General features: G+C 40.6%; 8 protein-coding genes across 10 annotated transcripts; 3 read left to right on the top strand and 5 right to left on the bottom strand.

Annotated features, from left to right (window-relative positions):
* Nucleotides 1-133: 133 nt before the first annotated feature.
* On the bottom strand, nt 134-587 carry LOC6638379 (bolA-like protein 2). Its single transcript, XM_002061269.4, has one exon. It carries the CDS (start codon nt 585-587, stop codon nt 321-323), a length of 267 nt encoding a protein of 88 aa, XP_002061305.3. The 3' UTR covers nt 134-320.
* Nucleotides 588-822: 235 nt separating this feature from the next.
* On the top strand, nt 823-3,562 carry LOC6638380 (probable nucleoporin Nup54). Its single transcript, XM_002061270.4, has 5 exons — nt 823-1,111; nt 1,524-2,021; nt 2,085-2,451; nt 2,517-3,087; nt 3,158-3,562. The coding sequence occupies exons 1-5, from the start codon at nt 1,057-1,059 to the stop codon at nt 3,500-3,502; spliced, it is 1,836 nt and encodes a 611-aa protein (XP_002061306.1). The 5' UTR covers nt 823-1,056; the 3' UTR covers nt 3,503-3,562.
* On the bottom strand, nt 1,096-1,454 carry LOC26528848. The gene is made up of 2 exons (XM_015179270.3): nt 1,309-1,454; nt 1,096-1,253 (listed from the first exon to the last, which is right to left on the bottom strand). The coding sequence occupies exons 1-2, from the start codon at nt 1,386-1,388 to the stop codon at nt 1,142-1,144; spliced, it is 192 nt and encodes a 63-aa protein (XP_015034756.1). The 5' UTR covers nt 1,389-1,454; the 3' UTR covers nt 1,096-1,141.
* An 877-nt stretch (nt 3,563-4,439) lies between the features above and the next one.
* LOC6638381 lies at nt 4,440-5,228 on the top strand. Its single transcript, XM_002061271.2, has one exon. It carries the CDS (start codon nt 4,465-4,467, stop codon nt 5,221-5,223), a length of 759 nt encoding a protein of 252 aa, XP_002061307.2. The 5' UTR covers nt 4,440-4,464; the 3' UTR covers nt 5,224-5,228.
* A 7-nt stretch (nt 5,229-5,235) lies between these two features.
* On the bottom strand, nt 5,236-6,687 carry LOC6638394 (deoxyribose-phosphate aldolase). The gene is made up of 3 exons (XM_002061272.4): nt 6,453-6,687; nt 5,810-6,393; nt 5,236-5,750 (listed from the first exon to the last, which is right to left on the bottom strand). The coding sequence occupies exons 1-3, from the start codon at nt 6,493-6,495 to the stop codon at nt 5,322-5,324; spliced, it is 1,056 nt and encodes a 351-aa protein (XP_002061308.1). The 5' UTR covers nt 6,496-6,687; the 3' UTR covers nt 5,236-5,321.
* Nucleotides 6,688-7,864: 1,177 nt separating this feature from the next.
* On the top strand, nt 7,865-11,718 carry LOC6638395. The gene is made up of 5 exons (XM_002061273.4): nt 7,865-8,099; nt 9,656-9,769; nt 9,824-10,440; nt 10,505-11,327; nt 11,404-11,718. The coding sequence occupies exons 1-4, from the start codon at nt 7,919-7,921 to the stop codon at nt 11,306-11,308; spliced, it is 1,716 nt and encodes a 571-aa protein (XP_002061309.2). The 5' UTR covers nt 7,865-7,918; the 3' UTR covers nt 11,309-11,327; nt 11,404-11,718.
* On the bottom strand, nt 11,329-15,398 carry LOC6638396 (glycerol-3-phosphate dehydrogenase, mitochondrial). Of its 2 annotated transcripts, none has more exons than XM_002061274.4 (8): nt 15,262-15,398; nt 13,992-14,145; nt 13,776-13,932; nt 13,604-13,713; nt 13,402-13,514; nt 12,476-13,335; nt 11,714-12,417; nt 11,329-11,599 (listed from the first exon to the last, which is right to left on the bottom strand). In XM_002061274.4, exons 2-8 carry the CDS (start codon nt 14,091-14,093, stop codon nt 11,465-11,467), a joined length of 2,181 nt encoding a protein of 726 aa, XP_002061310.1. In that variant the 5' UTR covers nt 14,094-14,145; nt 15,262-15,398; the 3' UTR covers nt 11,329-11,464. The 2 variants fall into 2 exon arrangements, with proteins under 2 accessions (XP_002061310.1, XP_023033762.1); XM_023177994.2 differs by lacking the exon at nt 15,262-15,398 and adding an exon at nt 15,013-15,090.
* Nucleotides 15,399-17,120: 1,722 nt separating this feature from the next.
* LOC6638397 (telomere-associated protein RIF1) lies at nt 17,121-21,933 on the bottom strand. 2 transcript variants are annotated; one of them, XM_023177985.2, is made up of 5 exons: nt 21,716-21,933; nt 19,229-21,644; nt 18,814-19,169; nt 18,514-18,751; nt 17,121-18,417 (listed from the first exon to the last, which is right to left on the bottom strand). In XM_023177985.2, the coding sequence occupies exons 1-5, from the start codon at nt 21,815-21,817 to the stop codon at nt 17,402-17,404; spliced, it is 4,128 nt and encodes a 1,375-aa protein (XP_023033753.1). In that variant the 5' UTR covers nt 21,818-21,933; the 3' UTR covers nt 17,121-17,401. The 2 variants fall into 2 exon arrangements, with proteins under 2 accessions (XP_023033753.1, XP_023033747.1); XM_023177979.2 differs by having other exon boundaries at nt 17,121-18,751.
* Nucleotides 21,934-22,110: the final 177 nt, after the last annotated feature.

The raw sequence follows: 22,110 nt of genomic DNA, 5'->3' as shown, positions 1-22,110 counted from the left end.
CTTTGTCGTTGTCGCCTCTTATCTCTCAAAATTTGGAATTCAAATTAGATGCGATCGTCGTTTGTTTCTTTTCAAAGCGTACAAATTGTTTCGAGTGTCGAGTACTAAAATGTCAATTGCATATGTATGTATGTATGGTTTTTTTTTCTTAATTTTTATTGTTTTTTATGTAATTGGCGTAAACTCCAAATTCCGTTTCCTGCTTCGCTTCCCTTCCTCACCGTGGCGTTGCGTTGCCTTTCACTTTCTTTGTTCGACTGTATTTTATTTTTTTTTTTTTGGTTTTTCAAGTTTCAGCAACAGGTTCCCATCTACGGTTGTTATTGTTGTTGTTGTTGCACTTTCTCCCACTCTTCAGGGGTGTACGATTTTTGGGAGAACGCGTGTATTTCTTTAAGTTCCTCGGCCAGAGTGCTATTCACAAGTCGATGTTTTTGCAATAGAGTCTTGTTTTTAAATGCCTCTGATACAATTACAACGCTAAATTTTCCTCCACAACCATCGGATTCGTCGGTTACTTGAACGTGTTGAGCTTGAAGCTGCTCTTTTAACTTATCCTCCAAGTACTTCGCGGTGTATTTACTCATTTTTGGTGTTTTTTTTTTTCCAAACGTGTGTGCGGGGGGTACAAGTCGTGAGTTAGTGATGAAACCGGGTCGATTGTTTGGCTGTGTCATGAGAGATGGCACCATCGGATCACAAATTTATGACCCGGCTAATATTAAAATGTCAGTCAGTTTGTTCTAATTTAACTATACATATATGGATAATTTAAAAAAAAAACTTAAATTCTGATTCCGAGCCTTAAGTTTTTAATTATTATTTATGTATTTATTTTCCCGATATCAGACTTCTGCAGCCCTGGCATTAAACTACACATACTACCCATCTCTATTAGAAGAAAACATTTGCTAAAAGAAAGCGCCAAAATTTTTCGTTTTTATTAGAATTAAATCAAATTTTGAATGCCACAACGTTAATCTTAAAAAGAGAGCATTATATTTAGCACAGTGGACATCCGTGGTAGTCCTTTTATAGATATAAACAGACGAAATCATGTCATTCTTTGGTAACAACACACAACTTGGAGCCACGAGCACGCCTGTTAAACGTAAGTTTTTATTTAGTATCCCAAATAGGATTAGGCAATCTTTTCCAGGTATTTGAGCGGCGTTGTTGTGCCACTTGGCAGAGGTGTAAGCAGCTTCTGGACATCGTTAATGCTGTCGATTCGTATTTCCTTTGGATTGAGGCTTTGCGAATATGGATTAGGACTAGGAGTATGGTGTGATGTTCATGGCCACTTACCCCTTTTGATGGATGATGAAAATCAAATAAGCCACTGCAGACAATACCAGAATAAATAAAATCAGTAAAATTAAAGCCATTGCCGACGTTTGATCCGCTGTCTATGGTTGACCAAAGAGAACTAAGATGGGAGATAAGGGAACAGAGCGGATGCCAAACATTTATTTGAAGCGACCTAAATTTTTAATTTATTTTCTTATCGCTTCCCCAAATAGCTGGCGGCATGTTTGGTCAGGCCCAGCCAGCGCCCGCCTTTGGAACTCCAGCAGTAGCTGCACCGGCATTTGGCGCTCCAGCAGGTGCTGCCCCCGCCTTTGGGTCTACAGCTGCAGCTGCTCCCGTCTTTGGTACACCAGCTGCCACAGCAGCGGCTCCTGCTTTTGGGACCGGATCAGCTTTCGTTGGCTTTGGCAATGCCCCTACAAACGTAGCGACATCCACCGCACCGCTGGGAACTATTGGCGGTGGTGGGGCATTTGGTGGTTTCGGTACCACTCCGGCAACAAGTCAGCCAAGTTTATTTGGCACAGCAGCACCACCAGCATTCAGTGGATTCGGCCAGCAAGCCACAGCTGCAAGTTCAGCTCCAACAGCCTTTGGAGGATTTGGTGCTACGACAACAACAACTGCCGCCTCGGCATTTGGAGGCTTTGGAGCAGCAGCGGCTACTAATAATCAGTCAACCGGTTTCGGTAGCAGTGTTTTTGGGTCCAGTAAGTTCCACTTAACCGCCTAAATGCCAATTCATCCAAAACAATTCCATTATCATTTTACAGATTTCGGCAAGCCGGCTACTACAACTGTCACACCCGGCTTTGGTGGATTCGGTGGTACAAATTTCATGCTTGGACAGCCTCAACAGCAACCTGCTCCAATTTCGGCAGATGAAGCCTTTGCCCAATCCATATTAAATGTATCTATATTTGGTGATGAGCGGGATAATATTGTGGCCAAATGGAATTATCTGCAGGCAATGTGGGGAACTGGCAAGTTGTTCTACTCCCAAAGCGCCTCCCCTGTCAATATTAGTCAAGAAAATTATCTCTGCCGATTCAAGGCAATTGGATATAGTCGAATGCCTGGAAAGGATAACAAATTGGGTCTAGTGGCCCTTAACTTTGCCAGAGAACTATCGGCTGTTAGGTAGGTTTCTACTTTCTTTCACATTCTTCCTCAATTAATTGGATAATTTATTATATTCCATACAGAACCCAACAGCAACAAGTCGTTCAGACTCTGCACACTCTCTTTGGCAGCAAACCGAACATGTTGGTCCATATTGATAGCATTAAGGACCTTGATAATAAAAAATGCCAAATGGTCATCTATGTGGAGGAGAAATCACAACAAATTGCTTCAGCTCAAATCGATAGCAAACGGATACTGGCCACCGAATTGACGACATATTTAAATCAAGCTACAATCAAACCTCAACTCAATCAACTTGGTATTGTAGAGGTGTTGGCTCTGGTACTTCCCGATGAGGATCAATTGAAAGAGTATCTAGAGAATCCGCCGCGTGGTGTAGATCCAAGAATGTGGCGTCAGGCTAATTTGGATAATCCAGATGCTAGTAAATTCATCCCAGTTCCCATGATTGGTTTCGGTGATCTAAAGTGGCGTGTTAAATGGCAAGAACAGGAAACCGACACACATGCCCTCTACATGAAAAAAGTGGAGAATGAACTGACAGAGTTAAGGCAACGACACGCCTCAGCTACGGCCAAGATTTTAGAGCACAAACGTAAATTAGCGGAGCTTAGTCATCGCATACTAAGGGTAAGAGATATTAATTATTCTCCCTTATAGAAATGAATACTAAACAACTCCCCCACCTTCTTAATTATAGATTATAGTCAAACAAGAATGCACCCGCAAGGTGGGCACTTCTTTGACACCCGAGGAGGAGGAATTGCGCACTAAACTTCAGAACATGCAGGCAGTTGTATCGGCACCCACCCAATTCAAAGGACGTCTTAGTGAACTGCTCTCCCAAATGCGAATGCAACGCAATCAATTTGCCGGCAATGGAGCAGCAGCCGGATATGCCATCGACAAGGAAGCCGAGGATGAAATGAAAGCATTTTTAACCATGCAACAGAAAGCCATGGAAGTGCTTAGTGAAACTGTTAACAAAGATTTAAAATCTCTCGATGTTATCATAAAGGGACTGCCTGAGCTAAGGCAGGGCTAAAGGATAGTCGAAAGGGTTGCGTGATTAGGTGATTTGAAATAAAGTCAAGTCAATGAACAAGTTTTCTGGTCGTTACACTTTTTTTCTCTCTCGATCGATCTCGTTAATTTCCTGTAGCTTTGAACTTGCACTTTTACGGCTATGGGGACAATCAAAACGGGTTCACATCATACAACTAACAAACAAACAAACAATTCAACATCATCATCATTATTATATATGTCCCGCAATGCGGCGGAAATAATTGTATTTAAGTGTAAGAGCGTAGCGTTGGGAGGGGGGGCACAGCATCTATAATGAAGCATTACCATTTGGAGATTATTAAAAGACATTTTGTAGGCCAACCCCCCCTTTTGATTATAAATTAGCTGCGCTCCTTACGGCTAGTTCAATGACCGAGGTTAATTGCCTCCTCTCTGGGCCCCCACTGCCAAAAGGGGGGCTACTCCTTATGCTCTGTTTTGCCAAACGGCCGACTTTTCTATTGGAGATTGAACAATTTTCCCAACATTTCAAATTGCCTCTTGGCCCGCGAACTCATTATGAGTGACAAACTGCCAGTGGCCAGGTTTGTTCAACTTCAACTATGGCTTGGGGTTCGGGTTTTGTCTTAGCTTGTCTTGTCTGTTACATTAACATTATTATGCCTGCATCTGCTGCGCCACCAGTTTTTGGTGAGGAAAAACTTGTTTAACTCCAGCAGCTTCCGTTTTTTCCACAGAGATCCATGAGAGATAGAAAGAGATGGAGTTAGATGTGGAGTATAAATGATTTGGCCAAATCCATGCAGGCCTTACTATTTAGTCGAAGCTCGTTGAAAGTGAATGTTGGTAACTGTAACGGATAAATGATAAAGAAACCATCAATTAGGGTGGATCTCTTACAACATGAATAAACTGAAACTAATGTTGATAGTGAGTGTAAAGCGAAACGAAATTGCTCGTCCTCGTCCATAAATCTGTATGTTACGCACTTCCTTACATTTCCAGTTGATGCTGGGCATATGCAGCTCCTTGGCCGCTCCCATGCGCACAGAGAGAAGTCCTCGAAGTTTGCGGCATGATGATGTGCAACTACTGCATCCGCATATTATAACTATAGAACGATTGGAGCATCTCCTGAGACAGGCGGGCGAGATTTTCGGTGCATCACCAGGAGCAGGAGGTCCTGGAGATTCGGATGCCATGGCAAGTGAGGTCAATGAGCAATGGCATGTCCTGCCCCAAGGGCAACAGCAACAGCCCCAGCAACGTTTGTTGCCACCAACAGAGCAACCATATAATTTCTATTTGCCTCTGTTTGAGCACATAGAACCAAAATTGGATGCCAAGAGTCGCCGCATGGAGAAATTTGCTCCACCGCCTTTGCCCTCACAGCAACCGGATACGCACAATTACTATGCGGATAAGCCAAAGAAACAACCAAAGAAATTCAAAGCCGGAGCCAAGCATATAAATCTGAATCTCAAATGGTTGAATACCTACGAAAAGGCCATGGATGGCGTCGGCATGGCAGCTGGTCCACCCAAGGCCATGTATCTGGAGCAGGATGAACGAAATCGTATAAATTTCGATGATTCCTTTTTCGCCGTGGACATGCAGGTGAAGCCGGTGCCCGATAATGATGATCTAAGTGGCGGAGCTTACGAGGATGATTTGATGGCAGCACCAGCTCAATTAGCCTACAATTACAACAACAAGGCTGGCAAGCAACTTACATAGAAAGCAACTTATTTAATTTGTAAATGCAAAAACACACACAAAAAATATACATTGTATTAATCCCTGTCCAAAATTGAGTAGTAGTCCCTGTGATTGATTTATTCTGCTTCTTGTTTCTTGCGCAACTCCTTGCAAAAGGATTCTGCAGCACTATCCTTGGGCAATTCAGGTGCGGAACTCTTCAATTTGGCAGCCTCCTCGGCTTCTAGTTTGGCCACACCGCTGCGTACCACCCGTTCGATATCGTCTAGCAGGCCAGAGGCACCAAAGCGAAAACGTGATGGACGTAACCAACGCATGCCCAGAGTTTCATTGACCAGAGTCATCCAGGCTATGGCATCGCGCACTGTACGCACACCTCCGGCCGGCTTTAGGCCGACTATTTGACATGTACGACGCTTGAACTCCTGGATGGCAAAGATCATAACCAGACCAACGGGTAGAGTGGCATTGACTGCCTCCTTGCCAGTGGATGTCTTAATGAAATCCGCCCCAGCCAACATGCAAACCATTGCGGCTTTGTATACCTGCACGAGAAATGGTCAAATTAATATTTCTTCCTTCGATCTATTTTATTTGGTTTTACATTCTCCATGGTTCCAAGTTCTCCAATGGCCAGAATAGTCTTTAAGTGTGCTCTTTCACCGCAAGCGCTGCGCATCAGAACCACCTCATTGTACAGTGCCTCCCAATCGCCCACCAAAGCCAATTGACGATTAATTACAATATCAATTTCGGTGGCTCCGGCCAATATGGCATGGCTAATCTCTTGCAGACGGGTCTGCAAACCGTATTGTCCTGTAGGAAATCCTGTGGCCACCGCTGCAATGGCCACCTTATCGAGCATATCATATTGCTGAAGAGCTCCGTAAGCATCTTTAACCCGGGCTGGATACACGCACACAGCAGCCGTATGCACATCGGAGAGAAGGGCACGTTCAAAATATTTGTCAAAGAATTGCGGTTCAAATGGATAACAAGCACGTAGACACAATCGCCGTACATTGGCAGCCGTATCATCTCCGGCCAATGTCGTTAAGTCCGTCAACATCAGAGCCCTCAATGCCCAGGCGATCTCATTGACCCCACTCACATGGCAACGCTGTGAGATGCTCAAGGCGATTTCCTCAACTTGACGCAATGATATATTGACCGTTAGAAGGGTGGGATCTGTGGGCAATTCGGCATTTTAAATTATTATCATTCACATTTTTTTCAATAATATTTACCAAATGGCAGTGTTTTGTTGACTTCCAATACTTTAACTTCCATTTTGCGACGGATGACACGATTGCGATCTTCACAATTTAAAACAAAAACAAATAAAACTAACAATGTGATCTGATCTGACCACTTCTTATCAGTTGGCCACAGCTGATCGTGTAGGGTTGCCAATAGCTTGGAAAAAAAATGTTTACAATAAATTTTTGTTTGTTTTATACATTCAAATATTGAGCAAATAATCAAAGCAAAATATTTTGATATTATTTTTTTTAAGTTCTGGTAGGCATTCATAGGAATTCATATAAAACATTAAATATAGGTTCGTACTTCATGTTTTGAATACTTTTTGATTACAATTCCTCTAAAAATAATGTCTATGTCAAGACAACCAATTACTAATTATATTTTAAGCTTATTATAGAAACGGAAAACAAAAATTTTATGAAAACTAAGTTCTCTCATATAGACTAAGGTCTAGGATATTGAGCATGAAAACATAATTTTCCTTTAGAGAATTTATTTAATTTAAGATGAAAGTTATTTACCCACTTTTCATTTGACAATTTTTTTAATTCAATGTTTTTAAAAATAAAGTTCCATTGTTCTTTTTGTTTTTAAATATAAAAAGAAATGTTAAGTAAATAATTTGCTCCTCTGCCTAATTTATTTCCTAGCTAATCCCTTGCATAAAACAAAAGTAATAATTTAAATCCTATAATTTTTAAAATTTTTAACAAAATTTTTAGAATTGCGTTAAAGACTTCGGAATTTTGAAGGTAAGGACATGCTGTACAGTAAATCCCTAAAGTCCTTTTTTTTAGGTTGATTTAAAACTGAGTCGATAAGATCCAGTTCTAATCTCTTTTCTGTTTGTGTAGATTAAATATTAACCCATAAAATAATGGTAACTGTACAAACTGTACAAAAGGAATTTCTTTACTTACTTTTTCGTTACTTTTAAAATCCGCTAATAAATGTGCCAGGTAGAAAAAAATTACTGTTCAACAAAATTGAAATGCAAAACAGGGGAAAGGCAATTCCTCTAGCTGCCAAACACATCAATCTTCAAATAGTTTAACGAACTTTTTACCTTTTCGTATAATCATTTTAAAATTGCGACTGCACAATGTTCGGCTTTGCCCCAATGTGCAGTTTTCGTCGCTCACATGGACATACATACATACATAGATACAAATGCGGAATAGTGCGTTATCACTCAAATGTTTCAAAATTCGGAAATTGATATCCCATTTGGAAAGTATCCCCCTCGGATTTTAAGGGCATATAGTTATACACAAACGGATATATACGATTGATCAGTACTACGTGATATCTCATCGATTGATCGAGCCCCTTAACACTTGACATTAGCCGCATACCCACACACATGTATGTACACACATGCATGTACATAAGTATCTGTCAGTTCTGTTTTGATGCTCGTAGCGTGCGGTTGTGTCTTTAAAACATCATGGATCCGGCTAAAAATCTGGAATCTAGCTTAAATATATTAAATGGACGCCACATCAATATCAATGAAGATCGTAGTAAATATACAGCACATTACAATGCGCTGCGCGACTCACTTTATTCCACAATTAAAGAAAAGAATCTAATATTAAAAAAATTGCTGAAAGGACATAAATTGGAAGGTATACTTAAAATTAGTATTAGTACATATATACACATGTATGTATATATGTAAGTGTGTAAGGTAGCTAACAAAATGCAGCCATGTAAAGAATATTCTTGAAGGTCTAGTAGTTTTTGTTTTTTTTTTGCAATTGCGTACAGTGAATGCTCCCTAGTGCGGACAGCTCTGTTAAGTGGACACAATTTTTATAAGTTTTAATCATCAAATTAGTTCTCAGAAGCCAAAATCATTAGCAAATCGTAATAAAAATTACATAATACATTTCGGAAAGGTGGAAATAGTTTTTTTTTCATTATCAGAATTATAGTTTTAATTTTTTTTTTTTTTTGTGATGATGTTTGGGAGGGGGGCATTCGTAAAATTTAAATGACTTATTCAAAAATCTGTGTAATTTACCATAATTATTGATATTTTTAACCAGTAGCGAAAGTTAGACGCCGTAAAAGAAGTAGCTACAAAAACTGAAGTAAGGAAAAGTGAATGCAAGGAACTTCAAAAATTTTTCAATATTTTGATATGTTTTTTCGAAATATTACGCGAAGTTTCTGTTTCTAACCTTCAAAAGTTGAAAGAATTGGAAATTAAGGTGTCCGTTTAAGAGAGCTTTCACTATAGTCAGATAAAGATGTGTATCTATGTGTGTGTGGGTGTGTGTGTTTGTTTGTGTTTGGAAGAAATCAAGCTTACGTGGCTTGCTTATTGGCAATTTGTTTAGAAGTTTGACCCAAACCAATTTTTTATAATTTTGTTTGTTTACACTTTATTTTTTGCTGAATCAATTAATTTTTTGTCATGTACGATTTAGTAAAGATTTATGTGGCCTATACATACATACATATGAATATATTTCAATGTTTAAGTCATTAGACTTTACATATTTAATAATAGTTTAACTATCTGGGAGCTGTCTTGAAGGGAAGCGAATATTTTTATACCCTTGCATAAACGGTATATTAATTTGACGCAATTCAAGTTAGCCCCAGTCCTCTGGTTATGTATACCTGTAGGGAAAAATAATTTTTAAAATCGCCAAAATATGAATAGTTTTGTAAGTAACATGCATAAGATGCGTTTCCGGTCTCTTAAATGTATATCTAGTCATATTCATATGGAGATAATGGCGACTAAATCTAATGCAATCAAAATAATATTCGCAATGCCTTTACAATTTAAAAAGGTTTTCTATTACTCTCGAAAGTTTGGTACACAATATTGGTTATCAATTTTGTTTGGCCCATTCAAATTTCATTAGAATTTAATAAGGAAATATCACAATTATATAAATATTGTTTTTTTTTTTTACTATGCGAACGAAATAATCACATAATTGACCTCTGAAAGTAAGAGAGTGAACGAAATATCATATATTAGCCATAAATTGTAGCTGTTACTTTGCTGCATGGTATACAGAAGCCGTTTTTACCAATTATTCACTTCTTTCCTTATCGCACTATCAAATCCATTTGAGTTCCTAGAATTTAACCGTCTAACTACTAATAAAACTTTAATAAAATGACAATAAAATAATTTGTTGCTTTTGTGGCGCCCACGTAGGATCTTACGGTGACAATCTAAAAGTGGCAACTCCCGATGAATTTGATTTGGTTATCAATTTGGCATTTCCGGAGAATGACTACATCATTGTAAAAGCCGATCCCCAAAGACCAGGTAGACATTAAAAGCCAACACAAATCCATCAATAAATTATAAACCATTATTTAGGTAACGTTACCCTCGATATGACCGAGGTGATGGAACGCATCAGAAATCAAGAGCAAAATAGGGAAATATACGAACAACTTCAGAAAATTGTCAATGCCAAGAATATGCTTTTGGAAAATAAATTGCAAAGTTGGTTACAGGGTCTATTTACAAAGACCCTAAATGACTTGAATAACCGAATTGATGTGAATGGACATATATCTCAATTGGTCTATAAACGCGCAGGACCAGCGCATACCATCTATATAAAAGAACCACAAGAATATTCTGTAGATTTTGTACCCTCGATTAGGTTGTCGGCAAAGCAGATTGTCTTGGGACCGAAACAAAAAGAATACTTTGGTAAAAGTGAATACTGGAATGCCATACCAAAACCTATAAAGGGCCAACTGGGCGATAATATATCATATAGAGCATCATATTATGATGCCGAGCACAATTTGCTGAAGGATAAAGCCAATCTAAAGAATGGCATACGATTTATGAAACAATTTCGGGATACTAAACAAAATATGGGTAACTTGAAAAGTTATTACATTAAAACCTTATTTCTTTGGCAAGTGATTGAACGAGAACCAGGCTATTGGCAAAAGCAACTCAATGAAATTCTAATTGATGTAAGTTATCCCATTATCCTTTTTCTTTATTTTATGAAACGTTCTAAATGTTGGTTAATTGCAGATGTTTCATAAGCTGGCCGATTGCTTGAAAACGGCTAAAAGAAATGGTAAACTCTTATTCTTTTGGGATCCCAAATTGGATATGTTTGCTGATTTCACAGAAAGTCAACGTAAGGATATGTTCAACTGTGCTGTAGGCTGTGGTGCATATTTCCTGAAGATGGCTAGTGGTAACATGAACGATAATAATATTGAAAATGTCCTATCTTCATTCTGTAAACTGGTGGATAAGACCAATTCAAAACAGACAGAAAAACCAGGACAAACCAATGTAGCTAATCCAACTTCATTAGCGCCATCTAAGACTGCAGGACAAAATGGTCAGAATAATGCCAAGACTAATCAGCCAGAGGCACCAGTCAAACCTTCTGAAGCTGAAACTAAAACTGCCACAGGAAAAAAGACAAAAAAATCTACTACTGATCAAGAACCAAAGGCAAAGACAACTCCTTCACCACCCTCTAAACCTGTGGCTCAAAACGATGAAACTAAGGCTAAGACAAATCAGCCAAATCAGACAGCGGCGGTCAAAACTGACACAGGAACGAAGCCAAAAAAGGCTCCAAATGCTCAAGAAACAAAGGCAAATCCAGCTCCGTCTACTAAACCTGCAGAGAAAAATGGCGAAACTAAGAGCAAAACTAAACAGACAGCGGCACCAGTGACTAAAACTGTGTCAGAAACGAAGTCACAAACTTTACCTCAACCTTCCAAATCTGTAAGCGAACAAAAGAATACACAAGCCAAACCACAAACAGCAAAAGATGAGAAACAGAAAAATGAATCGTCTTGTAAACTGTCTTAAACTGAGAGGACAATTTTAAGTGAGTTAAATTTTTCTTTTTTATTTTATTAACAGCAAAATGAAAATAAGTTCGTTGTACTTAATCCTACAAAAAGTTTATGTTGCAGATGAACGTTTAGTATAATTTTTGTGATGTCATATCGTCATTTAAGTCGCTTACAAGCCGCCACCAGAGCGATCGACACTGATCTTTTGCTTAAGATTTGCCGCCTCATGTTTCTGCTCCTCCAGCTCGGCCATGCGAGCAAATCGGGAATAAGCCACATCGCCCGTCTTAATGGCCGACATCATCTGCAGCAGAAAAGAAGATATTTATTATATATATATTTTATTATATGCATGTTTTAGTGTGTTTAGAGTGCCATTTTAATAAAGTTTTATATCTGTTTGTGTGTATGCCCTTACCTGAAGATATTCATCGAGTTCCACCTGGCCATTCATATTCGTATCGATCTCTTTAAGTATCTCGTGCAATTGCTCGCCGGAGACATCGGCATCACCGAAACTCTTCAGTGCGCGACGAATATCATTGATGGACACGTATCCCTTCTTGTCCTTGTCAATGATTTGGAAACGTTTAATATATGTCTGAATTTCCTCTTTCGAAAGTTTAATGGGTATTCTTTCCTTGGAGGTGCGATTGACAGTATGTCCCATTTCGTTGGCCAAAAACTCAGTGGCATGTTTGATTTGACGCTCCTTCTCATCCTTAGACCACTTCAACTCCTCGCCCATAATATCAACAATAACCGGCAAAGCCTCGGATGCTGCCTGGACATTGAGGAAAGCAAGACGCAAACGACGAGCAATCATATCGACAGCTGTGCAGGCATATTCCCTAACACCGTAACGGATCTCAGCATCAATGTAGGGGAATTCGGGATGGATGCGATTGCCAATAATGGGCCAACGTTTGCCGGTCAGGGAAGCCATCTTGGACACGGCGAAAGCACGATCACCATACGATTTGGCCAAGTGCTGGGCAACCTCACACTCGAGACCAAAGTCCTGGACGAGACGAATATACATGGTTGGTGTCCAACCTTGTCCGCCTTCAATTTTCAAATAAGCGGTAACAGCTTCAGCACGTTCGGGCTTCAGATTGCAGGCTATCGAAATACGAAAAACGGTCATCAATAGAATTTAGAGTTTGGATTTATTGCTTACCCTTAATAGCCGCATCGATGGTGTGCTCTGCCATGGCTCTGTAGGTGGTCCATTTACCGCCAGCAATGGTAATGAGATTTGAGGGACTCACATGGACAATGTGATTACGGGCCAGAGACTGGGTATCTTCCTTGTTGGGATCCGATACCAATGGTCGGATGCCGCTCCAGGCGGACAACACATCACCGCGACGCACTTCCACATCGGCATTAAGATAATTCTTGATTTCGCTCAAAATGAACTGAATTTCATCTTCGGTGGGTGTGGGAGTGTGGGTAATATCGCAGGGTAAATCGGTTGTACCCGCAATCGTTTGACGTTGCCAGGGCAGGAAGAAAATGACACGACCATCGGAAGTCGATGGATCGAGCAGACCCATCTGATCGGGACTATAGTAGCCGGGTAAAACAATATGCACACCCGAGCTGGGGCAGCAGATGCTCTTAACCGTGGGATTATCCATTTTGCGAATGGAATCGGTAAATGGACCGGCGGCATTAACAATACACTTGGCCTTTACGGTGAATTCCTTGCCAGAAATATGATCCTTTACCTTGGCGCCACAGAGCACTTGTTTGCCCGAACCATCGTCCTTTTTGAGCAATTCCTTGACCTCCACATGATTGCAGACAGTGGCACCATGACGAGCAGCCGTCAAAGCCACCGCCAGACACATGCGGGCATCATCCTGCTGTCCATCATAGTAGACAATAGCACCGCACAATTTGTCCTTCTTCAACATGGGAAACAGCTCGAGGGCATCCTTCTTGGATAGATAATATGAGCTCTTCACATTGCGATCACCAGCCACCAGATCGTAGGCCTTAATGCCCACCCAGTAGTAGGGCACTTGCCACCACCTTAGAGATTAGATAAAACAACAATTAGCACTAGTAACTCGAGATGTGTAGCCAGAAAGTATTTACGTATAAACGGGCAACATGATGGGCAATGGATGGGTCAAATGGGGCGCCGACTCTAGCATAGTGGCACGCTCGGCCAAAGCTTCTTTAACCATACGATACTGCTCCAAGTCTAGCTGTGAAAGGACAATAATTAGCCATCTAACTAGGGAGTGGACCGTCTAGGGGCGGGTAGTGGGTGTAAATCAATGTGGTAAACACTTACGCCGAGTATAGCCTTTTGCAGATAACGCACACCACCATGGATAAGCTTAGTGGAACGCGAAGATGTACCACTGGCAAAGTCATCCAACTCCACCAGGGCAGTCTTTAAACCTAATTGAAACGAATAATAAATAAACGTTTGTTCACGATAATTTCATAAATTCCATCCTCACCTCTTGTTACCGAATCTAAGGCACAGCCAGCACCTGTGGCACCGCCACCAATGATCAGGACATCAAATTCCTCACCACTTTGGAGAGATTTGATCTGCTCCTCACGTAGGGGTAGAGTACGCTTACGTTTTGGTGGACGTTGAGTGGCATTGCTCACCTGTGGGAGGAACAATTTATGTGAGTGGGATAGGTGTCATCTGACTGAAGTGCACTTACCACATGGGGGGAGTTCCAGCGATCAATGGACCAGGAGGCCAGCACTGAACCCACACAGGCACTTGCGGCTGTTACACCGAACTTAAACATACGTGATGACATCTCCTTTCTTAGATTTCTTTTATCCTAGCTAATGTTCCCTGTATTTTGAATGCTGTCAAGGTTAGGATGAGAATAAAAAAAACTATTTTTAAAAAAACATTATATATAAAGGTATGCAATAGTATATAACAGTGGACCCTCGGTTAAAGAACACCGCGGATAACGAACATTTTAAATAAAAAACACATTTTTTTGCGACCAAAGAAAAATGAAATTTTCAGAATATGCGTTATAAAGTTGTTCAGTGAGACCATTTCGCCTATTATAAATTAAATTTTCTCTTCCAAAATCTTTGTTTTTTTCCATTTTAGGCGTATCCTGTTAGTCAGCTCTTTAAAAATTGTTATAAGTTCAATAAAAACTGAACTTAGAATGTTCATATTGGCGTATATTTCAGTTCCTTAAAAGTTTTGATGCATTTTATGTTATTAACTTTCTATTATATTTGTATTACTTTTTTATCTGGAACAAATTAATTTAGTTTACATATATGGAAAAGGTGGTTGGTGTTCGTTAACCGAGGATCCACTGTATGTATATACAACAATTGGGCAATTAGTGTTTGATTAAATTTCAAAACTTAATCGCGGGTGCTTCATCTCTCCCACTCAATCTCTCTCTCTCTCTCTCTATCTCTTAGTTCTCTTGCCAAAAAAGCTTTTTGTTGGCAAAAAAGCTTTTATTGGCTGTTTCCATCGGCGCTGCTCTGCCCGACGCATTGGAACGCAATGGGTTCGGTCGTTCGGCTACATTCGTAGTTACGTTCCAATGAATAATGGTTTAAGTATGCCAAATCAATATTATTTAGACCAAGTTAATACCGGGAGCCTACAATTACTACTCCAGTGTCCATTTGATGCTCCGACAGTTGAGAGTGATGACAGGTGATGATTTGCCACTTTTGAAAATATATTTTTACCTTGAGTTCCAGCAAACGAGACCGACATAAAAATTTCCACCGACAATGGCCCGAGATTCTTTTAGTTTTTTCGCTTTCTGAACATATGTATCTACTAGGCGATGTGTGCGAGTTTTGTCAATTTTGGCGAGCGTAACAACGAAATGATTACATCAGACTTTGAGTCACTTTTTGTGTATAGTTTTTTTTCAATGGTTTTCGTTGTGACCGTTGTGAGCTAGAGTAAATTAGTTATTAACTTTGGCTTACCGTAAATATGTAAGTTGATGCTGCTTCTGCTGACCGCCTGGAACTGAGCTGTATTAGAACTGGAAACCTCGTCGTCGACGTCGTCGTCGTCGTTCTCCGACCGTATGTTGATTCGAGTGGCTTTGCTCTGACCCGCTTGATAGTCGCCGTCGCTCTGCTTCGGGAATCCACAGTCACAGCTGGGCGGGTGTAATATGCATGTGCAGCTTTTTTTTGCTTGCTTGCTTGCTAAAACTTGCAACTTGCAAGGAACAGCTGATTATATAGCAAGCGAACACCTTTAATCAAGAGAATTAACGTCTCCGCCGTCTACGACTGCGGCAAATTTGGTTTCTATCTATCAGCTAATTAAATTGCAGGCAGTCGCCAAAAAAGAATAACAAAAGCAACAACAACTAATTCACATACGAGACTAGACGATCGGAGACTCGTGCGCGTATTTGTAGCTATCGTTGGCGTCTGCTGATCGCGTATACGTCGTGTGTCCGTACGTTTTTACTTTGTAACTGGCAAAGCGTTGCGAGCCTAAAATGAAATTATTTCTCTTTCGCCCGCGCCATTATTCAATTATATCTAGACGGTTGTCAGAGATAGTGAGATACAACACCTGACCACACGGTAAGGGTTCGGTTAAATACGAAATTGTAATCAAATCAGAACTCATTAATCGGAAATGGTTCTCCTTCTTAGAGTCCAATCAGGTTAAGTGCGGAAGCAAGTACAGGGCAAAGTAAAAAAAATGTTGATTAGTGGCCAGAGATTAGGAAAATACAAGACTAATTCATTTATGTATAACCAGATTTATCATCGACCTTAAGTCCATTAAATCTTCTCTTAAACCCCCCAAAAACCATTTAGTCAAATTTGTTATTCAAATGTCATGGAAAAACTTAAAAAATTCCTTCAACTTTAATCACTTAAGTTATTTTCCATTATTCCGGTTTTACTTTTTGGCTGTCTAGTGTGTGTCTCTTTTTTTTTTTTGGTTACTGATAAGAATAATTTCATGAAATGTTTTACGCATTTCACTGGACGACAAAATACAACAATTTTTATGAGTGATTCATTAGCGTCAATTAAGATCTACGAGAGAGAGGAGAGTGTGTATACATATATACAGAAATGGGGCAATGGGATCCAGCAGACTCTTGACATTGACGTCACAAGGCCAGACAAGAACAAAAACAAAAAATCTAGCAGACAGTAAGCAGACCTTTGCTGCACGTCACAGTCAGTCAGTCGGATTGTCGTCGTCGTCATGGGTTAGGTCAGTTCTTGGTGCGGAAAATTCCATGCTATTTTTAGAGATACAAAAACACTGATGTGAGATATCCCTAGATAAGGCAGACCTACAAATAACCTTAGTTTTATAGCCAAAAATAAACTAATATTATAAAATTAAGAAACTGAAAAGAAAAGCCGGCTATCACGTTGATTGTAAATGATACAACAACATATAGTATCGCAGATATATTGCTTTTCTTTTTTTTTTTTTGCTCCGTGCACGCAACAATGCCGTGAAAATAAACACCCACGCGGAAATATAATATACGATTATATGTATATAATTATGTGGACGACTTCGAAATACTTGGCAAGCTCCTAGCGACAGACTAAATATGCTATCTCTCTCAGCCGATGTCCGACGATCAACGTCATTTCAGTTTTTTATAGCACGTGAATCTTATCAACAATTTTGTTTTAGTTCAACACTTAAAATCCATTTAACTCATTTGTCGCTTTGACTTTGACCAAAAACATTGTTATCTTATCAGAGGAAAGCCCGCCCGCCCTAGAGTGAAGGTGAGCAATGGTACAAAATTTTGATGTGACCCCCAAAAAATAAATGGATTGTGCTATTCATATTTCACTTAGACATTCAGAAATATTATTATTAACTATCAAATACAAATGTATGTACTTATTAAAGTAATTATATTAAAATTCATAATATGAAACAAAAATGGTATAGTGTGTATTTAACTCTACATACACACACGCATTGAAAAGTGTAATTTAAATTTCGAATAAAACGTTAAAATAGAATAAAAATAATAAATACAACTACAAAAGTCATCGGTACTACTATTAATGGCTATATCCAAAAAAAATAAACAGTTTATCGGACGGCAGTTTGTGCTTACAAATTCGATGAGGAATCCGCTGCCGTTTCGGCCACATTGTCATGGCCCATGAGGTTTTGATTGTTGCTGCTTCGTGTATCTCGTACTACCATCAATTGTCCAATAATGTCGAGAAGCTGCTCATCCGTGAAGCTGCACTGCAGCAAGAGTTGTTGTAGAAATGCAAAACGTTCGGCCTCCGTACGGCTACTAGTCTTTAGGATATCCACAACTTGGGATAGCAAATTAGTGCGGCAGTTATTATTGATTTTCGATTTGGCACAAATATAATCCAATACCGAATTTGGATTAAGACGATCGCATACCACAGATGATAGATTCTCGCGTACAGCATGATCAAGAAAATCCTTGGAATGGTTCTCCGAAAGAGTTTCCAGTACAGTGGTTTTCAATTTATCATTGCCAGACATTTGATTCGACAGAAACTTGGCCAATATATTGGCATTCTTCAGAGATGGGTTTGTAGATTTAGCACAAAAGCGTTCGAGTATTGTTTCCAAAGAACATTTTTCCACTACCAGATCAAGTGCTGCATCTGGATCCATTATGGCCAAATCTTGAACACATGTAGCATTACCATCAATATCCTCTCCAGTTGTTCTTTTTGTATCTTCTTTGTTGCTTGTTGGATTCAATGTATCATTCCATTTAAGTGTAGCAAACGCCTCATCTTCGATGGGTACTTCGTTTGTCTTTTCTATTGCTTTTTCTGTTGATGCCAATCTGGCCGTTTGTTCATGGGCAAATCTCTCAATCTCTATGATACTATCCAAGCGTCCACGACGTTTGAGTGCTTGCTTAGTCTCGGATGTTTGGGCAATTTTATCCATTAGGAGACAACGTTTGGTCTTGCTGCGCGTCTCTTCGGTGTCGCGTAAGTACTCTTTGGTTACCGATACCGGTGGATCATGGAAACTAACACGTTTCCTCTTCATCGCTGGCGATTCCATGGAGAAATCATCAATGCTCTCGCAACGTAATTTTCTTTTCAATATACTGGCCGATGGACTGGCTGAAGGGGATGGCAAACGTTTTGAGAAAATCAAGAGATCTTTGGCCTGCAGCGGTGTGGATGTATGTTCCGCACCGGGCAGTTCACTCAACTCACAGGTGGGTGTGGAAACCTGTTCGGAACGATCTATACTCCTAGCCGGAGTCACCTGATGAATACGGGTTGTATGCGAATTGGCAGCCGTTAGCTGGTTATACGGTGAAGCCGTATCTAATTTCTTGTTACGTATCATATTAATCAATTGTGCCCCACGACCTGTTAGATGACCCGTTGGCTTGGGTCGCAATGTGGGGCTGGTCAAGTTGCTGGTCTGTTTGCGATCCGGTGGAGAGCTCTGTAATAAAGGTGATTATTTAGAAAACAATTCGTTGAATAAAAGATTTATAATCATTTTACCAGGTTACAGAGACGTGTGCTCGACTTTTTGGGCGACATCTCTTGATTGGTGGTCAGTGGAATAGCTGGTGTGGGATCACTATTAGTCTCGGGCATTATTTGAGTAGGTGGCACCAACGATGCAGTTTCCATGGGCACAATGGTCGAGGGTGTTTCTGCAATAGGTTTCGCTACCTGCTGCACGGACACTTGAGTTGGTGGAGAGGATGTGGCAGCTGCTGCTGTTGCCGATGACGTTGCCACCCCTAAATCGGCAAAGAGATCTTCACTTTGCATGGCAATATTAGCAGGTTTTTGAAGGTCTGCTGAGGTCTTGGTAGACTTTGGTGATGCAGCAACAGCTGTTTTGCTACTAACTGTTAAAACATGTGTATGAGAAAGAGATCGAAAGAGACAAGAAAAATATTTATCTTACCTGTTGTAACACCTGTTGTGTGTGTTTGGTTTTTGGGCGACTTTACCGTTTCAGGCTTCTCGGCTAAGGCTTCCTTTTGGGCAGCACGTTTTCGTGTCTGACGCATTGGTGTTGTCTCCTCGGTGGATTTAACGGATTCATCTTCGAGTAGATTACGAGGCTTACGGAAATTATACTTTTCCACGGGTTTACTGGGCGTTCCCAGTTCTTCAATGGGTGTGTCTTCAATAACCACAACATCTGTCTGTTCATCATCTTTCCCTGCTATGGCTATTTCGCCTTGTTTACTCTTAGATATCACCACTTTTTTGGGTGTCCAGGGTTTAATCGAATTGTCTTGCGACTGGCTCATATCATTGTATAGAGCTGGTATATCCGATTTTTCAGCCATACGTTCCTTTTGTCTCTCAGTTAGCTTCTCGGGATTCAGGCTCCAAACTGAGGGTATGATCACAAAGAGTTCTTCACCCTTGAACAATGACTTTAACTGATTGGCCATTGATTTCATTGGCAGTTTACGGAATTTCTCTTGAATAGCACGTTTCCATTCATCCAGAAAACTGCCCTCACACTTGTGCTTGGACCATGATTGAATGGCTAAAGTTAGGATGGGCTTTAGGGCATCAAACACGACCATAAGTTCATTTTGACGGAGATCCAAGATCATGTTACGTAAAGTATTCAGGCATGCTTCGAGAGCTTGCTGAGTAGGATTCTCAAAGACCACTTGGAGTAGGCCAAAGACATCTTTGTAGAGCGGAGTATCCTTGCATATGCCCAATTTTAGAACAGCCGTCACATAGGCATCGAAGAACTCTGGGAATTGTTGTTCTTCTTTGCTGCTTTTAAGGAAATCCATTAAGGCATTCTTAAGATCACCTAGGAATACTTTACGCTCTGATGCATTTTGTCCAGCACTGAGCAATTGTCGCCATTGTTCACAAAAGGCACTATCGAAGGCATTATGGACTCTTCGACCGGCAAATCCGGCGCATGTCTTCAGGGGCCATAGAAGCCAAGAGTCCAATAAAGAGGCATTTTCACTCACACGATATTCCAGAGCATTGTCCCTGAGATATGTGGCCAGCGAGGAGGAGACCTGACGCCATATAATCAGTTTAATGGAAAAACTTTCATAATCCTCCTCGTCATTGGTCCGCATCAAAAGTTGGGCAAAGGAGCTAATTAGACGGAAATCTTCCTGACTGGTGGCCTCCAAATGCTCTGATGAGAACATCAAACTGATGCAGCGGTGCAAAATAGCCGAAGGGACTTCCTGTTTACTTTTAATGCACAGTGTCATTAAGGCCTCAAATATATCTAGGCCATCGCTGCCTTCTGCACGTTTCATGGAAAGGTTCTCACTGGCTATGGTATTGAAGACCAAACGAACAACTCTTCCGTTTGCTTTCTCCAACTCAATGCACAAGGCTACAATAAGACCTGGCAATCCCAGCTTGAACATGGCCAAAGTGAGATTACGCATTAGCATCTGCAACAGTAGCTGCTCTGTCTCCGATGAATCATTGTCGGAAAGAAGAGTATAGCCTGATACACAGGCAGTCAGCAGAGGGCTCCAATTTGGCCGCATCACTTCCACACACATTAAAGGTGAGGGTTGGCTTAATGATTCCAAACGCAATTCTCTCAATATACGTTGCAGGGGCTCACTGGGCTCCATATTCATCAGGGCCACCAGACAGGGGAGAGCCAATTCCCGTGCTGTCTGATAGTTATGGATCAAACCCATTCCAGTGGATCTGGTACCGCCGCCAAAAACAAAAGTCAAAAAATACTCCACGGCATTGTCAAAGGATTTGACCAATTCTCGGTCAAGACAGGTTAGTAAATACCACCAGACGCGCAATTTGATGCCACTTACATGGGGTGAACGTGACTGAGAAGTCTTCAAAGGTATGAGCAGGAGACGCATACGCTTGGTCGAAGACAACTCATTGTAGGCGGCAAAAATTTTGATCAGGACACGCCAGCATAGGAATGATTCGGAGCGTACATTATTATCGGGACTGCGAAAGCCCAGCTCCACCACGTTTAGAAATTTATTAATGTATGTGCATCCCCGCAATAGCTCATCATCCATAATTTGGACCATAAGTGACCAAATCTTGTGCCAGTTGGAGTTCTTGGCATCGCGCATTTCGGCAATAAGTGGAACGAATTTCTGCACCAGATCCGTTCTGATCTGTGGCCAATTCTGAGCGGCATGTATAACACTTACATCGAGAGCCACCAATGCCTCTGCCACGGCAGCTAAAGCGCTATTTTGTATCTTTTGGTCTGCATCGAACATTAGTGGCAGAATATCCTTTAACCAAAACTCCACCAGCTCGTCGTCTGTAAAGGAGGTGGCCAAAAGGCCTGAGGTCTTGCAGCTGGTGGCCAGCAAATCCATCATCTAGAACAACATTAAAATTAGGTTGGATTGACTCGTTTTTGTTGTTGCTGCACTTGGCTTAAAACACTTACATTGCAATAATTCTGTCTACGCCCTGCGGTGATGACCTCTTTAGCTGATAACTGCACCGCGTAATAAGCAGCACCCGCCTCTGCATCATAGTCAATGTCCATGGCGCTGTTTGGTTGTTTTAACGTTTATTTGATTAAATTTATTTCCGTACAATTCTGGATTTCTTGCAATTAAAAAAAATTATGCCCAAAAAAGCGCGCGAACTACAGCTAGTTAGTGATGGCCTACAAGCTGAACGATTAATCGATATAATGCATTATCGATAAAAAGTTAACCGGTTAACAGGTGGCTGTTAAGTGCTAAGGTCTGAGTAAAAAGTGCTAAGGTCGAAGTCGAATCAAAGCCACCAACGTTGAACCGATGAGTCGAACAAATTTAAAAACGTCCAACTTCA

This window comes from Drosophila willistoni, assembly GCF_018902025.1.
Source record: "Drosophila willistoni isolate 14030-0811.24 chromosome 2L unlocalized genomic scaffold, UCI_dwil_1.1 Seg139, whole genome shotgun sequence".
Lineage (NCBI taxonomy): Eukaryota > Metazoa > Arthropoda > Insecta > Diptera > Drosophilidae > Drosophila > Drosophila willistoni.
The sequence above is the reverse complement of the archived record's forward strand: the minus strand, read 5'-3'. Positions and strand labels throughout refer to the sequence as shown.